At 36.9% G+C, this 19,018-nt stretch overlaps 1 protein-coding gene across 5 annotated transcripts in view; it reads left to right on the plus strand.

The window, feature by feature from the left end:
- Positions 1 to 9,660, plus strand: part of LOC127439036 (regulator of G-protein signaling 3-like) — a 52,413-nt gene extending 42,753 nt beyond the window's left edge. For 4 of the 5 annotated variants that reach the window (XM_051695054.1, XM_051695069.1, XM_051695063.1 and 1 more), the window contains 6 exons: positions 2,433 to 3,227; positions 3,372 to 3,442; positions 4,802 to 4,906; positions 5,494 to 5,555; positions 5,764 to 5,930; positions 7,972 to 9,660. In XM_051695054.1, coding sequence (XP_051551014.1) covers positions 2,433 to 3,227; positions 3,372 to 3,442; positions 4,802 to 4,906; positions 5,494 to 5,555; positions 5,764 to 5,930; positions 7,972 to 8,187 — 1,416 coding nt within the window. In that variant the 3' untranslated portion in view covers positions 8,188 to 9,660. The other variant, XM_051695086.1, reaches the window with a different exon arrangement.
- Positions 9,661 to 19,018: the final 9,358 nt, after the last annotated feature.

A 19,018-nucleotide genomic window follows, 5' to 3' on the forward strand; every position in this document is an offset into this window, starting at 1 on the left:
CTTTAAAGAGCTTGTGAGTCAGTCGCTCCACCAGCAAACTACTTTATGAGCTGATTAGGTCTGTAAGCCACATGAATACATTAACCTTTTCCACTGCGATACTGAGATGTAAAGCACACATTGATTCATTTTTTTTCTCTTTTATTATTTTCTCCCTCTCCACCTTTCCTTCCCAATAAAATGCAATATTGTAGTGTTTATATGCTTTCTTATTCAGTTAGGTAGGATATTGGATGTTTGTAAATGCAGTTTTCACAATCCTTAGGCTTTTAATATGCTGCTTTTCTGATTAGTATTGATTTATTTACAGCTTCTGTGGATCACCTGTAACTATATTAATAATTAGGGTTTGTGTACCAAGGGACTTGGCATAGACGGTTATTCAGTTTAAATTAGATTTCACTATCCTACAGTGGATAGTTATTTTTTTTTATTCTATATATATATATATATATATATATATATATATATATATATATATATATATATATATATATATTTGGGGTACAACGGGGCTAAAAGTTCCATGGGTTAAAAAGCTCCATTGATTCAATTTTCTCCCAAAACACTAAATAGCAACAAAACTACCACAGTACTTCCCTAAACACCTGTTTGTTTGTTTCCAGATTAATGAGATCTTTGCGTGTAATGTCTAAAGGTTGATTTTGTGGCAATTTGATCTGATTTTTTAATATTTTTTAAAGTGTTACTCATCCAATCATAATAGTGATTAGTTTGTTTATAGAATACTTGAGATGTAATAAAATGCCAAATGTGTTTGAAATTAACAGGAAATGGTTGACTTTTTCTGAAGTAGTTATTTTGAGTAAGCATCATCTTAATATGTCACTCAAAAAAGCATCTTGATGTCTCAAAATTATTTAGCATTTGTTGTTAAATTTTGCACTATAACTATTGCCCCGGTATCCACACGATATCACTTTAAACCCCCTAGGGGCCTTTTACCCCATGTGAGGGAGCCTTTTACCCCAAGTGTGGGGTAGAAGGCTCCCTCACCACCTTTTTTAAAAAACTTGATTAAAACAACCTTCCGTTTTTATTTCTTTTCACACAAATTATATCGCTCCATCAATATTCAATAAAAATAAATAAATATATATATATATATATATATATATATATATATATATATATATATATATATATATATATATATATATATATATATATATATATTTTTTTTTTTTTTTTTTTTACCTTCATACATTTTGTGACCAGAAATAGCTAAATTTCCCCAATATAGGGACCAGAATATCATAGAGATTTGGGGGCAGTTTCTTTTGACTTGGACCAGTAACCACCAATAAACCTGACAAAAACTACCTAGCAACCAGTGAGAACCCCCTAAAAACTACAAAGCATCGTGCTGAATACAACTCAGAAAGCCTTAGCAACCGCATAGCAATGCCCTGGCAACCACCCACAACAACCCAGCATCGTGGCACAGAGATTTGCATGGACAAGCACCACACATTTTCTTTAGAAATTTAGAAGTGTGATATATACTGTTTATACGTTTGTTTTTTATTTATTTATTTTTTTTACATAGTAAAGTAAAGTGATTTACCACCAGCTACTGTTTACAGGTGACAGTTTCAGTGTATGTGAAGAAAGTGGATTATATGGGACAAATATTCCTTTTTGGCACGTTTTCCCCATGTGTAAAGCACTGCAAAAAATTATTCAGTACATTACAAGCACTTTAAAAGTTCGATTCCTGTCAGAATAAAACAATAATTTGTCTTTGTTAAAAATGTTATGTAAAAAGTCTGATTGAAATTGTACCAGTCCAATTTCTGCGAAGTCTGAATAATAGACCTAGATAATGTGATACACTTTAATCTGACTAAAACTGGCCTCTGTTTTACATGCATACATACATGCTCCAAAAGACAGAGGTGTCACGCGACATGTATTTAACACTTCCTCAGCTAATGTCCTTTCGTTAAATATTCCATTATGCATTGTGTCATGTATATTTGGACAGACAGATGAAGACTGTGGCTGGATTATGCAAAAACCTGCTGTATCTCGATAAAAACTGTGCATGTTAACGTACTGACATTGGCAGCTTGTTTTTTCTTGTTTTAAGCATAAACCTCTTAAAATTTACACTTAAAACAAGAAAAAATAACTATTTGCCAATGCAATAAACAAATAAACATATTTCAACATGTATTTTCTGAAAACATGTCTTACAGAAATATCTTGTGCAATTTTGCTTCTCAAGTAAAATTTTTTTAAGGATGTTTATATATGTTTGCAGGAAAACACTTAATAAGTAAATGCTTTTTTGCTTCAAGAGACAGAGATTTCCTCTAATGGATCTTCAGAGCCACAATGAGACATACTCAGTGTGTGTTAAATCTAAAGCCATCTGTTATATTTCAAATTAATCTCTGTATTGACAGATGTTGGAACCAAAAGCAGCTGATCAGACTGATCTGGGTCTGCTGGGCTTCAACCCTCATAGTGTGTCTGAGCCCTGTTCCCCATCATGCCCCTCTGCATCACCCATCATTAGAAGTACCAACTGCAGCTCTCCAGCTCAGCGGCTCTCTTACCCAGACCTACATTGCAGCTCTGGAGATGCCAGCCAAACCATGCCACCTTCGCGAGACAGCTGCAAACCTATGTACATGGAGACCTCTGAGATCTGGAAGGAGAGACCGAAGGAGGTGAAAGGAGGTGGGGAGGAGTCAGATCTTGAGAAGAGAGAGCAGGGGGAGGGCGAGAGCGCATCCGAGACTATCAGTGTTGGCGCAAGACCCACATCTTCATCATCCTCTTCCTCTCCTCTAGTCATTCCCAAGCTGTGCTTGGATCGCTCCTTCAACACAGATGCTATGACTTCACCGTCCACTGACGACGATGATGAGGATGAGGAGGAAGATGATGAGGAAGCAGACAGTGATGAAGGCTTTCTGAAGAGGAGGAGTATGGTAGAACCATCTCCTTCTGGTGTGCAGCAGAGTGGAGGGTTGTGTGTGCAGAGATCACTCCACAGACGCACACACAGTGAGGGCAGTTTGCTGCAGGAGCCCAGGTCTCCTCGCTTCATCTCTGATCAGGCCATTGACTGTATAGAGGCCAAGCGGGACACTCCGGAGCGCTGGGCAATGCCCTCGCCACAGACTCTGAGGAAAGAGCTGACCAAGAATGGAGGATCTGTCCACCAGATCTGTCTGCTTTTCACTGGGAGGAGGGTGTGTATCTTCATTATACACAGAAACAAAGTCATATTGCAAAACTAATGCATTCTGAGTTCCAGAATTAATTGTTATAAGGATACTTAATATCAATATAACAATATCACATGGTAAAATAAGTAATTTTGATATCTTCCACAGGTCTGCGGCAAGCCAAACTGTAAATGTGACACAGGAAAAAGTGCTGTCAAAAAGAAGAAATCCAAGAATTTGTGAGACAAACCACTTTCTTTCTTCTTTTTGCCTATGTATAATTAAGTTCTTCATCTGTAGTTTATTGGTTGACTCTCAAAAAATGCTTACAATTGTCTGGGCATTTTTATATTTATTTATTTATTTATTTAGTTTTTTCAGTTTACACCATGGTAGTATTTATTGCAATGAATTTATTTGATGCTGATCATTGTGTCCGGACTGGATGGTTTTCATTACTGTATTACAGTAATATGAATGAGATGATAATGATAACTTTGGAGGGAAATGTGCTTAGTTTAATCAAAATAATTTACAATGCAAAAATAAAATTGTTCATAAAATAGGCTTCATTATCTTTATGCAACATATAATTAATTAATTAATTGTTTTCTTTTGATTTTGGGGTGACCTGGACATTTCTATGTGAGATTCACCCTTTTGAGGTATTTGATTACAATTGTTTTTTCACTGAGAGTTTTTTTTTTTTTTTTTTTTTGGTTAAAGAGATGCTAACATAATGTTTTCCACACTCAAATAAATAAACAAATAAATAAAAGTACATAAATAAATAAATTACTCACTCTTTGGCTTAACTTGATTCAATAATGGACAGTGGTTCCACATGTTTTAAATTCGTTTTCTTAAATTAAAATTACCATGTAATTTCAACTTAAATACTTCAAGTAGATGGACTCTTAACAGAATCAAACAAACCCAACAAAATTTAACATGTCAAAATAAGTCAAATTAAAATCTTTTAGTGATTTTCTATCTAGTGACAAGAAATGTAAGTATGCATGCTCCAATCTTCACTATGATGTGAAACCCACAAAACTACAACATAACAGAATTTCTTCTAAATCTCAACATAACAAAACATTAAACATTAGTAAGTCTCCCCCTTTATATTCATCTTGCAAAAAGACATAAAAAACACTTAATTTTAACTCTCCCCGTCAAGTCCCATGCAAAGCATGCTGGGAAAGAAACATTTTCTGCCCAGTTACAGTTAACCGAACAAAAAAAAAATATTCATGTTGTCCCAACGGAAAAGGATGAAGTAAAGCTGACAAAGCACTTTTTTAGTTGAATCAACTCAGTTAATTTAAGTTCCCTATGTTAGATGATTTTTTTGAGTAATATGAACATGGGAGGATTGAATAAAACTGACGATAGCGAACTTTCATTTTGTGTGCATTCTCTAGTTTATTTGGCAAAAGCATAACGCCTTTACTGTCAGTTTTCCCGCCACAATAAATCTCACGGCTATAGACACAATACACAGACAAGTGATCTCCTCCCATTGGCTCTTCAGGAACACAGTTTCAGTAGCCAATTATTCACCTGATTTAACGTCGTTTGTCTTCCTCACACAGGGCCAAAGACATGAGAAATCGACTGACTTTCCTGCGAAAGAAGAGCAACGACAGACATGGCAGCAATCCAGCTGGCAAGCTTGAGAAAATCCTTAAGTCAGATAAGTGAGTACATGTGATTGTTCCCTGTTTCACCTGAACTGACACCAGGACAGCTTAACTACTGTGTCACATATAAATGTTGGAAAAAAATGCCTGTGCAAAAGCCATAATGCCAGTGTGATCTGGGTGGTTGCTAGGGTGTTATGGCTGGTTTATATTGGCAAATTGTCAAAAGAGCCCATCCCAAATACTCTATGATATGCTGGACCCTAGATATACAGAGTGCCTCCTTCAGTGTAAATCTATGGTAATATTTTGCCCATTGTATCTTCTGCTAGAAAAAAGAAAACATCTTTCCGCTTATTACCAAGGCTTATGCACTATATTTATGCACCAAAGTTTAATATTTATTGTTAGGGTTTGTTAAAATAGTAATAGTTATGCTTGCCTTAACAGACTCTATTAAGATGAGTGTTTAATTACGTTAGAAGCCTAATAATTGAATTGAAAGATCTCTGCAATCAAAACAATACTGACGTTTTGGGATACTGAGTAGATGACCTACTTTGTGTACTATTATTATCTTTGTATGGCTCATTAGTGTGATGAGTCATGGTTTTGTTGACCACTTTGTCTGCTCTCGCTCTCAGACCAACTCCGGAAGAAGCTCTCAGATGGGCAGAATCACTCGATGCACTGCTTTCTCACAAATGTAAGATTCACATCTCTTATTTCGTATGACAGCTGTGCTGATATCTGCACTGGAGCAACTGTTACTGTCGCCAGCAGAGTTTATCCACATCAGTCTCAGCACTTGCATTCACACTGTATTCCAAATCCAGACTTTCAAAGATTTACCCCAGATTATCATTCTCTTTAAGTCTTTTTTTAGTGCTAAGAGTCATTTTCTCCCCTTTCAGATGGCCTGGCAGTGCTCCGCTCTTTCCTACAAACTGAGTTCAGCGAGGAGAATCTGGATTTCTGGCTGGCATGTGAGGACTTCAAGAGGATCAAATCACTGTCCAAAATGGCATCCAGAGCAAAGAAGATATTCACTGAGTATATCTCCATACAGTCCTGTAAAGAGGTAAACTGAAAACGACATTTCAGTGCCTCTATAGAAATCAAATCACAGATTCATAACAGTGTTATTGTGACTTATGTTATGAAGATGTCATGTTCATATTAAAGGAATAGTTAACCCAAAAATTACAATTCTTTAGTAACATGCCCTTCCTTCGCTTTAAACCTGTATTACTTTCTTTCATATGCGAAACACAAAAGGATAATTTTCAATAAATAGCCCAGTCTGTCTTGTCAATACAATAGCAGTTGATATTGACTCATTTTAAAGCTTACAAAATGAACCAAATTTATATCATAAACGTATTCCATGTGGCACATGAATCATATTCCAAGTCTTCTGGAGGCATACGATGCTTTTGTGAGAAACAACCCGCAATTTAAATATGAATATTCCAGGTTCAATACAAGTTAAACTCAACTGACAGCATTTGTGGCATAATGTTCATTACCACAAAATATTATTTCTAATATTCTCTTGTTTATATATAAAAAAAAAAAGAAGAAGAAAACATCACACTTTTAGCAAGGCACTTACAATGGAAGTGATTGAGACAAATTCATAAACAGTAAAATACACACTTTTTCAAAAGTACTGACACTAGGCGTAAGCATTATACATATTGACATGGTTTTAGTGTCAACATTGTGCTCCAAATGCTGTCGATTGAGCTTAATTTGTATTGAACACGGAACATTCCTTTAAGTCGTTTTCACTGAAAATATTGACGTCCATTGCATGTTCATTCATAATGCATGAAAGAGGCTTGCTTACAATGGCTCACACTCTAAACAATGCAAGTTCTCGACATGACATGAAGGTGAGTAAACTATGACAGAACTTTCATTTTGGGTGAACTGTTTTTTAAAAACAGCTACAGATTATTAGTAGTTCTTAGTTGATTAGACTTATCTTTAAAAGCAGATCTGTCACAAGATTATGAGCACTACATTTATTTATTTATTTTTTATCCCCTTTTCTCCCCAATTTGGAATGCTCAATTCCCACTACTTAGAATGTCCTCATGGTGGCACGGTTACTCACCTCAATCCGGGTGGCGGAGGACAAGTCTCAGTTGCCTCTGCTTCTGAGACAGTCAGTCCGCGCATCTTATCACGTAGCTCGTTGTGCATGACACCGCAGAGACCCCCAGCATGTGGAGGCTCATGCTGCTCTCCGCGATCCACGCACAACTTACCACACGCCCCATTGAGAGCGAGAACCACTTATCGCGACCATGAGGAGGTTACCCCATTTGACTCTACCCTCTCTAGCAACTGGGCCAATTTGGTTACTTAGGAGACCTGGCTGGAGTCACTCAGCACACCCTGGATTTGAACTTGCGACTCCAGGGGTGGTAGTCAGCATCAATACTCGCTGAGCTACTCAGGCCCCCATCCTTGTGCAGGCTTAAACAAAATTCACAATGCAAAGTTTTATTTATTACATGTTCAGCTTCTATATTTTCATAAAAGCTACCAAAACTGTGTAAGAGAACCACACTGCAAAAATGGAAGATTGAAAAGGACAAATAAAAATATTTTACATTTAATGTAGTTTATGCCAAAGTGAAAAAATTGCCACTGAAACAAGACAGAATACATTCAAGACAGAAAACAAGAGTTGATATCTTGTGCACCTGGTTTAAGGATGTTTATAGTTATTTGTACTTGAAAATATTTTTTTTTCTCAATAAGGGAGTAGAGGAAAACAAATAATCAATAATAAATATTTGTTAGAGAAAGCTACCATATGTACAGAAGATATATAGAAAATATACAGAAATATTATGCAATTTGTGTAAAGAGATGTGTAAGATGTACAGAATGATTTATTTTAATTTGCAATGCCAGCAATTAACTCTTTAGTTTACTAATATTCAGCCACAGTCAAGATACAACACAATTTCAACTGTCTTACACTTTTTCTTTCTTGAAAATGTGTTTTATTTCCAATGTTTCATTGATTCCAGGGAGCAGATGTGCCAGAAACCAAGAGAGTATGTGTTGTATCCTAAGCAGAGTGTTGTTTCTTTGTCCCCAAGGTGAATCTGGACTCGTACACCAGGGAGCACATCAAGGAAAACATGGAGAACATCTGTGCAGACTGCTTCGACCTGGCTCAAAGCAGAATCTTTGGACTTATGGAAAGAGACTCGTACCCTCGATTCCTCCGCTCTGACATTTACATGGAATTAACCAAACAAAAGAGACCTAACACTACCACAGATTCATCTCAAAGCTATGAAAACAAACTGTAGAACTTTTGGATAAGTATTGCTGGAGACAGGCAGCAGGTGTATGAAATGTGGATTTAGTAGTACAGAACGTGTCTACATTCACACTATCCATTTCATGCACAACTTCATGTTGACATGTCAGTCCGCTAAGCACCTTGGAGAGTGCAGACTGATGGATCATTTATGTCAATTTGTACAAATTGCTTTTGAATAATGCTGTGCTGCACCCTGATGGAAGGTTTTGGCAATAAGAAGGTGATGTATGTGTTATGAAAATGGTGGAAGGGTTGACTGAAGTCAATTCATCAGTGCCCAAAACACCTAGGAACTTGAAGTGTTGGTCATCATCCTGTTGACCCAATGGCAGTACATGGAAAATGCAAAGCATGTGAAGTATTGGAGCAAAGAGACATTTTGGTACTGTTTTGTTCTTCTTTACCAAGATATTTAGTTAATTCACTTAACTTTTCTTGTGATTACCATACCTCAACATACGGCAGAATATACACACCATTACAAAGATTAATTCCAATTACATGTTGAGATGATATTGGGGAAAAAAGCATTGCTTAAGTATTGTATAACACTAATGTCCTGTCCTTTTTTTCTGGAAGGCAGTTGACACAGTATGTATAAGAGATGACATGTGAGTCTAAGGTCTTATTTTATATTAAACAGACATTACAGTACATGTTCTTTGTAGAAACTTTTGTGGTTTCAAATCAGCTATGTGGAATTCAACAAGGCCTTGAGACACACCATTGTTTTTAATTTGTATAGTCTATTTCCTCTCAGTAGTACTCTGGAAAGAAATCTTTACAAACAGAACACCAATTTTTATTAATATAAAGGACTTGGATGTAACCCTATCATGTTTTAAAAGTGCAATATATAGTTGGTTATTACAGTAGTATTTCTTTAACAAACGGTATATCAAAAGGGTTGGAACTTGATTCTTTATATACAGTACATATTGTATCAATGCCCTGCCATAATGCATCATAATGGTCAGTGTCTATGTTCAAATGTAAGAAGTGATTCCTTCTGTAAATAGAGGCTGACATACAGTATATGGACTAACAGTTGTGGTGATTTTAAAAGCCTAAAGGTATTCTGGTTGTTGTCATTGCTATTAGTCAGTTGGTCACAAATCAAAGAAACTAAATAACAAGAATAATAAGATAAGAATAAATTTATAAAAAAAGAAGAACAAGAAGAAGAAAAAAAAAAAAGAAGAAAAGCCCAAATTCCTATATAGTGGCTGTGTAGTGACTGAACGTATAGGGGCATGTTTTGTATATAAAAGTCTGTATTTCATGTTGATCTACAAGGCACTAGTCAGTTTAATGGGAGACTCATGTTTGTCATGTTTTTTTCATCCTAACAATATCCTTCTTGCTCTAATGATTATTTCTTGTATTTATTTGTGGGTTCATATTCACTCATTGCTGGCTTTGTATCATATTCTGATTGAATAAAATTACACTCAGGCAAGTCAGTTTCTCATTTTTGTAGTCTTTTAGAAAAATAAAATAAATATATATATATATATATATATATATATATATATATATATATATATATATATATATATATATTTGGCCTTTTCCTATTATTGTTGTTGTTTTGATACATATTTAGGAATTATGATAGTCTCATGTAGAGGGTGTGTGTCCCACTAAAAATCCCCAGGGGTCAGCAAAGCTCCACAATAATGCAAGAGGAAAATTGTAATGAAACATTCTGTGATGGAAAGATTTTTATTGATAAATCTATGATTCACACAGGGTTTGTAATCAAAAGGTGTGGTCAATGAAGATTTGACAGTGGAGAACTGTACTGAGAACTACCTACTCTACAGTGCAGTATGACTAAATTGACTGTTCACCTTTTCAGATTGGGGTGAGCTAATACAGCAGTCTCTCACATAGTGGACAATAATGGCCAAAGATCTCATTGGGGCAGAACAGTTCCATGCCTTCTTCCTCCCTCCCTCCCTCTGATGCCCACCTCTTTGATGGGTCCAACATATTTTTGTGTGTGTATATATATATATATATATATATATATATATATATATATATATATATATACAATAAGTAAAACATTGTTTGATTAGATAATACAAAAAGATGCTTTAGAGTATATATATTCATTATATTTTATTTTTTATTGCCATATCATTAAACACATGCCTATTACTGGCCTAATTCCTCAATTTTCAGAGTTTAGGATGACCAGATGACTGTGACAGAAAATCAGGACACAGAAGGTAGTTGTGACCTTGTGTTGTGCTGCATAAAATAGATTTAGAAGTCCTGACAATGCTCGAAATTCCATGTCAATTACTGTGAAAAAGTTTATTTAGTGCAACAAAATCATTGCAAATAAACACTGGGATAGAAACATGTGCAAATATGAATAGATGCAACAAATAAAAATAATTCATAAAATTAAAATCATTTAAATCAACAATATACAGAAACACAACACCTCGAAAATATATAAAAATAAAATGTAAATATAAGTGTAGCCGGTGGGTAGTAAATAACTCAGGATACAAAAATATTTTTGGGGGGGTTTTATCTGACGGCTGTTCATCAAAAAAAAAGAGGGGAAAGAAACAGCAGTCAATGGGACCGTGTATATATATATATATATATATATATATATATATATATATATATATATATATATATATATATAGAATAAAGAACATTTAAAAACTGAAATAGGGTACAATGAAATACAAAAATGTATAAAAATAAATAAATATGGAAATGAAATAAGGTACAATGAAATAGTAGTCTACTTACTACCTTCAAAAATTATCCATATCAAACACTCAGTTTTAACATATGACTCTTCTGAACACATATTTAATGCAATTTATAAGCATTTTGTGTGAAATTTTATATTTACCCAAAGAATTCTCAAACAATGCACAAAACCGGGCGCTCTCAATACAAGTTCTCACATCTCTAACCAACACATACACACAACACGATAGAGTGCTGGAAAGCAGGTGTCGCAAAACTTTTTTATTTTTAAATATTTTTATTTATTTATTTAGGACTAGAGTTAAATTACATTAAAATTTTCCCCTTGGCTACATAAGTAATAATAATAACTATACACATTTCTCTTAATGAGCAGATCTTTTCATTTTGTGTGCATTCAAAGACTCTAATAGTAGCAAAGTATCCTTTTCATTACTTTTTTTGCGGATATCTGTCAAACGGGAGCAAATTTTTCTCTGCAAGGTGTGGAATCTGTGGACAATACCTAAGTAGTAAGTAGACAGTAAGTCCAACGTAAAGACATGATGTGGACGTGGCACTTAAGCTCCTAGCAATGCACCCGGGCATAAATATATAATGCAGATTACTGTGTAGTCCTACGATTTATTATTTTACTTTTTGCCTATTTAATTTAGGCTGCTGTTGTATTTGTTGTATCTGTTGTTTAAGTTTGTTCTGTTCTGTTCTGTAAGTTCAGTTCTCTGATATGTGTGCAACGATGTTGTGTTCTGTTGTTTCTATCGCTGTGGCAGACCTGTTTTTAGATAAACAGAGCAAGTTTTTGCTTGAACGCCCCATCTCGCGAGAGGGAGCAGTGCTCTCTGTAGTCTCATGAACGTGCAGACAAGAGCAACGGTCGGACAAGATTTTCACTAAATAATACATTCGATTTCGATTTGTTTCTCACCAAACGTTGTTATATGCTTTCAGAACAATCATGGGTCTTGTGACAATTTATTAGACTTCAGAATTATACTTTTGTGTCCTATAGAAGATTGAAGAGGTGGTCTCCATAAACTGCCATCCTATGACATCACTGAGCACAATTGTTTTTTCACAATCTCTCCCTTTGTGTTAAGAAAACTTTCTGTAGTCATATGGGATTATAACAATGCAGGGGTGAATAAACAATGACTGAATTTTCATTTTTGGGTGAACTAACCCTTTGCGGATTCCATACATTTGAATGGAGAGAGCCGTAAACTGACATCTACCTGTTGCAAAATTGTCCGCGTCTTCTCTTATAAAACAGCAATTTTATCGTAGTAAACTCCACACATAGTTCATTCCAAAAGGATTGTTTAGTGTAAAACATGTTGAAGATTAGCGAACAGGTGGGCAATTCATTAAGTGATGAGTTGTTTCCTCACAAAAGCAGTTTACTCAGCACACTGAAGCATCTCCCCCTATTGACATCCATTCAAAAAGAACAGCCTCTTGTCTACTCGGCAATATACTGCCCATAGAATGTCCATGGGACCACTGCGTTATGCTATTTTATGCTAAGCATGTAGGCTCCCCTTATTAGAAGGATTCTAGAAAAGTTTCCCCTGCAAAGTGGTGCGTGGGACGCAGGTTGAGTCCTATGTTTCTAGATCTAAAGTATCAAATGTCAACCACCTAATTTTTGCACATCAGAGCTTTTCACTTTTTACTAGAGCTAAGTAAAAACATTTTTAATCAAATTTATACATGACATGCTGATTAATCTGTCAAATTAATCACAATTAATTGCACATATCAATATTTGCTGAAACCCCCTCAAATATATCTAATTAAATATATAGCATACATAATTAAATTATATTCATAATATAATATATATAATATTTAATAGCGTATTAAAATTAAAATTATATATTTAATACATATAATTTCAGATCATTGCATTGTTTTTGAAGAAGATCTTAAATTGCTCCATTGGTAAGAACAATTCCTTATTACAGAATATCTGTAGGATCAGGGGTTATGATACATTTCCCTCCACGTTACCAGTTTTTATATACATTTGGTCTCTATACTCTCTACCAATGTTAATGAATGCTACTGTTTCATGCTAAATCATTGTGAACATTTGTTTAATTTCAGAGTTTTCTTTGTTGCATTTTTGTGAATGAGTATAGTTTAAATGATATACATCCCAGATGAAATAATGAGCACACAGGACAATTTGCTGTTGAAACCGTTTATTAATAACATCAAGGATGCATATTGCACACTTCTTGCAAATTCCTGCAGATTAAAGTAACAGTTTAAGTGATTTAGGACATTTCTTTTATATATTGAATGGAAATATGGATTATTTGAGTAATCTATCATTTAACACTTGCCTTTATTTTGTGTTTGGTAGAGACCAAGTTCAATATATAGGTGTGGTGAAAGATACTCTGAGAGGGTCAGTTTCTTTTCAGCTGAGCTCAGCAAGGTTAGCCTTTACCATCACAGGCTGCTGACTCAGTTCATTTTATTTTTTTTATTTTTTATTTTTTTTTGGTTGCCACTTTGTTAACCAGGGGTAGAGTTATTGTTTTGAGGCCTGGTTTGGTTTTTTCCCAAGTATTTATATTTGTATGGACTACATTTTATGACTGCACTTGGATGGTTCTTTTTTTAGAGAAGTAAAAATGCTTCTATTGTTGTCCTGCCTTCTTTGGCCACAACCATCATACCATATTATTTATAATAGCCATCATTTTAAAACATGGACACAAGCCACAATAAAGAGTCTGAATATTGTTGCATTTGATAAAAATTTTAACCATGTGGTAGTTAAAGAAAGCTATAGATCAAGCACACTTTAATATTTCACATTTGTTAGGTTTAAAAACTGATCATGGTCAAAATTAAGATAAATACTTCCTGGTTGTCAGAATTAGTGGTACACTGTTAAAGTGATGAACTAAACTTGTTACTCATCATGGTTAAGGAATTGCAGGTTGAAGTTTTGTAATTGCATTTAAATGCAGCTTAAGTGTAAAAATATTTCTGGGGGCCACTGTACCATATTATGTACTTCATAAATGTAGCAGTCAGTCAAGGTTTTACAAGTTTTTTTGTTTGTTTTTGTTTAAGAATAATTTTGTAAGATCAGAATCTTAGAAAACAAGTACTGCAAATTACTAAATGACAATCTTACTCAGTTTAATTCATTGTCTAAATGGCCTCTTTGGCTAATGAAATCGGAGAAGAGGTGATGTAAATATTTATTGTAAGAACACAGTTTCCTCTACTTTAGGTTGAGCTTTATCTCTTCTTGCAGGTTAGGGAGATGTGGAAGTCACTCCTTTTAACTTGAGGCTAATGTTCAAAAACAAATTATCCATGTGTATGAAAACAGCTACATTGAGAGGAAAGTGAAAACCATGTTTTCTGTACTATGAAAGCTTTTGATTTCACTCTACATCTGTTTGTCACAAGTGTTGTCAACGGTGACAATTTGAACCTGGGATGAGCAACTGTAAACACAAGGTTTCTACCAGTACACTATGGGGCAGTGAGGATACAAATGAAGAGTCAATAGAGACAGGACTTGAGAGAAACCAAAGTAGTCTTTACAAGGAGTCCTCAGAATCAGTACAGTTAAGTACAGGGTTCACAGTTTTCTTGAGAAAAAGATATTCCAAGCATAAAGTACAAAGTCAAAAAAAAATAGACAAAGCAAAATATGTCTCACTTGCAGCAAGAGACTTCAAGTCTGAGCAACGAAACAGCAGGTCTGTTTATATACACTAACGAACAAGGCACAGGTGATATCATTAATTAGGTTGTGCAGGTAGGCAAAGAAAACTAAACTCCCTCTTGCCTCATTCTGCTGGCCAGGTTGTGGTGTGACAGCCCACCCCCCTTCCAATCAGTGCAGCCTTCCAGTAACAGGACATGACTTGGGGGCCACGATCAGACACATCAATTGGAATTCCATGAACCTGAACAACACTCTGGAGAACAATATCTGCAGTTTCTTTAGCAGAGGGTTTAGGCACAGCAATAAAGTGAGAGGCTTTAGAAAAATGATCCACCACCACAATAACTGGGTTACCTTCAGATACTGGCAGACCAGTGATGAAGTCCATTGAAATGTGGGACCAGGGATGTTGTGGGTTGGGTAAGGGTTGTAAAAGCCCAGCCAGGCACTGGTTAGAAGACTGTCAAGATTTGACAGTCATCTTTGGCCACTTGAATTCCAAGGTCTTCCCCACCTCAGAGTGGTCAGCAAGGCGAGAAACATGACCCCACTGGAGGACCTCAGATCTTGACTCTTGGGGTACAAACAAACATCCTGCCGGAACCCCCTCTGGGATCGGTCTGCCCTGAAGAGTCTCACAGACAGGGTCTTCAAATGGACCGACAAACTGGCACCCAGGTACAGTCTTTAGGAATGATGGGTTCTGAGGAACAGTCATTATCCGAGTAGTCATAAGGTGGGACAGGGCATCGGCCTTCATATTCTTTGAGCCCAGTCTGTAGGAGGAGAAAGTTAAAACATGTGAAGAAAAGTGCCCATCTAACCCGCTGGGGGTTTAGACACTTCGCCTTCTGTATACAAGTAGTGCACGACCGATTTATCGGTCGGCCAATGTTAGCCTTTCACAGATATTGGTATCGGCGTATGTTTTCCGATATGTGCAGATATAGAACTTTTTGTTTTTCCCCAGAACATATAATGCAGAAAACAATGCTTGCGTGATTTAGAATTGGTGTCATAGTGTAGTTTGTCCAGCAGAGCGTGCTGCAACTCTATTGTTTACAGAGCTGAGGTGACAGTGGTTCTGCAGACAGAGCGGAGTTAAGTGGTGCCGAGTTAAGTGGTGTCCCTTTTCAATATAACTAATATAACATTAACCCTGTCCCTGACAACCATGTCACTCATGTTTCACACCTGTTTGCTGTTAGCCAGCTATAGTTTGTCAGTGCAGTCAGTAATGTAGCAGATTGAAAGGTAAGCATCGGAGCATCTTTTTGCAGCTCAGCAGACAATGGTGCGGTGGTGGATTGTGTCTGTTGTGTGTTGATTTCACGGTATGTTGTTACCTAGTTGGTGAGACGCAATGCTGGAAAGTAAATAAACAACATCCATCTTTTACTCTCCATGACAACGAGCTTATAGCTAACTAGCTAACCACGTAACTACTTTCATACCTTGTCAGCTGAGTGGAAGCTAATGTGTAAACATGTATTCACCAAACTGTTTTGTTCAAGATTCGCAGTTTGGTACCCTCTTCATCTGAACAATTCCAGTCATTGCATTTACAAAATTTAATATTTAAAAGTCTGGTTTTCCACCGGAATACGGTGTAACACCGCTGTGCTGTTTATCTCTTGACTCGGCAGCAGCGAACCATGAGTTATTGTTTGTGACCGTTTTGTTATACATTAACAGCGAAATATTGCTGATGTTTTGATAAGCAAGAAAACCGTACTTTAGTTGTCAAGTGTAGAGGTATTTGTACTTTGAGTATTACCACGGCATTTTCTATTACTTTATACTTCCACTCCACTTCATTTCAGAGGGAATTTTTCCAATGTTGACAATGTATAATAATGTCAAATATTCTTTGAGTACATTTTTATAGGCATATCGGTGCAAAATCAGTGCACAATCCACATATAGAAATGGTCTGTTTTCATTCCAGCTCAAATTAACTATATCGGCCACCATACCGGTAATTGGTGAATTTTCCCCCTCTAAAATCGGTCAGGCTCTATATACAAACGAGATTTTTGGGATCTGTCCATATGACAGGATGCTTTGACCACTCCAGCCAGTGGCGCCACTCCTCTAAGGCAAGTTTCACAGCTAGAAGTTCTCTGTTGCCGGCATCATAATTTATTACTGTAGGGGACAGGTATCTGGAGGAGAGAGCATGGGTGAACTTCGTCAGTCAGTATTAGACCTTTTGGAGAGAACAGCTCCAAAAGCAATCTCAGAAGCATCCATTTCCACAATAAAAGGCATTTCAGGGTCTGGGTGCAGGAGTATTGGGGCCATTGTGAACCGATTCTTTAAGACCTCAAAGGATTTCTGGGCTTCAGTGGTCCAGTGAATGCAAGACGGGGAACCCTTTGTCAGGGCAGTAATGGGTGCGGTGAGCTTACTGAAGTTACGGATAAAAGTTAACAAAACCAAGAAACCATTGTACCTGTTTCAGTGTTGTAGGCTGAGGCCAGTTTGTAATGTCTGATACCTCCCAGATCCATCTGCATGCCTTCTGGAGAGATCACATAACCCAAGGAGGAGACTTGAGATGAATGTAAGTCACATTTCTCAAGTCTGATGAAGATGTGATTCTCTTGTAGTTTCTGAAGAACCTGACGGACGTGGTGAATGTGCTCCTGGAGAGAGCTGGAGAAGATTAGTATATCGTCCAAATAGACAAACACAAAATGATTCAACATCTTAAACGGCACTGACGAATGCCTGAAAAACTAAAGGAGCATTAACCAATCCAAAAGGGCATCAACAAGGATTTCCAGTGGCCACTAGGGGTGCTAAAAGAGGTTTTCCATTCGTCGCCCTCTTTGATGCGTACCAGATTGTATGCACTGCACAGATCAAGTTTTGAAAAGATCTTAGCTTTCTGGAGCAATTCGAATGCAGATAACAGAGTTAGAGTGTAACGGTTCTTGAGGGTAATCTTGTTTAGTCCACAATAATCAATGCAGGTATGAAGACCACCATCTTTCTTAGCAACAAAAAGAACCCTGCACTAGCTGGTGAGGTGGAAAATCGAATTAACTTAGTCTTTAAGGCATCTTGAATGTATTCATGCATAGCCTTAGATTCTGGAGCAGAGAAGGAATACAACCAGCCTCTGGGAGGAAGTGTGCCAGGGAGAAGGTCAATAGCACAATCGTATGGTCTGAGAGTGTAACTCAGTAGCTCGCTGCTTGCTAAACATTTTTTCAGATCATGATATTTAGAAGGCAAATGTGTCAGGTCTGGTGAATTCTGGAGAGCAAACACCCACCTCTTCATCCTTGGGTTGACTCTCCTCTAGAATTATGGCCACCGAGGATGCAGGGGAGATGCAAGAATGCTTGCATGTTAGACTCCAGTTGAGAAGGGTCCCAGAGGTCCAAGAGAACTGTGGATTGTGACACCACAGATTCAGTGAAAAACAGAGAGCATTTCACAGTTAGTGTTTTCAATGGTTAAAGACAGAGGTTTGGTTCAGAACTTAATTACTCCATACCCAATAAGTCTGCCATCCAAGGCTTGCACTCTCCAAGATGAAGGACAGGCTTCATAGGGAATGCACATCTTCTTTGCCAAATTAATGTCCAAGAAGCTGTCGGCTGCCCCACAATCCACAGCTTTCAGAGAAATGTTTCTTTCTTCGGTGTGTTTCCATGTGAAAGTAGCAGACAGCAGGAAGCGGGAGTGAGGAGTGTCAAATTGGGTGGCTCCTCTCGCTTAAGTCCTCACATCCCTTAGTGACCTTTGGCTTTTACTGCAAATTCAGGGCAGCATGAACGCAAGAGTCCAGATGCTCAACAGTAAAGGCAGCGACCCTCTCTTATGCGTCTCTCTCCTAGTCTTCACTAGGGGTCTTCAGAGTCAGTACAAATATATATTCCAAGCATAAAGTAAAAAAAAAAAATAGACAACACAAAAGACTGGATAACTTGCACCAAGAGACTTCAAGATTAAACAACAAAACAACAGCAGGTCTGAGTTTATATACACTAAGCGGGCTTTCACACTGGGCACGTTTGCTGTGGTCCGATTCCGAGTGCGATTGTTCCCGGTGCCCCACGCAGCTTTGGTCTGGTTTCACACTCACTTAATTCTATCAAACCCCGGTCCATTTGCGTTCATCTTACGGCATCACAAACACGCATGGAGAACACAACGCGACTCATCATACTTTTTGTTTTTTTGTTATTTTGGTGCCATTATGCACAGCAGAGTGAACGACAACTGCGTATATGTGCGCTTCATGGTGTAACTCATCAGACGTCCAGGGGAAGGCGGCTTGCTGCTGCTCGCAAGCTGCGTTTTTTTGAGGAGACAGCTGATTGCAAGGAATTCATTTGCATCTTTGTTTACACTG

The sequence above is a fragment of the Myxocyprinus asiaticus genome, chromosome 4, assembly GCF_019703515.2.
Source record: "Myxocyprinus asiaticus isolate MX2 ecotype Aquarium Trade chromosome 4, UBuf_Myxa_2, whole genome shotgun sequence".
NCBI classification, from domain to species: Eukaryota; Metazoa; Chordata; class Actinopteri; order Cypriniformes; family Catostomidae; genus Myxocyprinus; species Myxocyprinus asiaticus.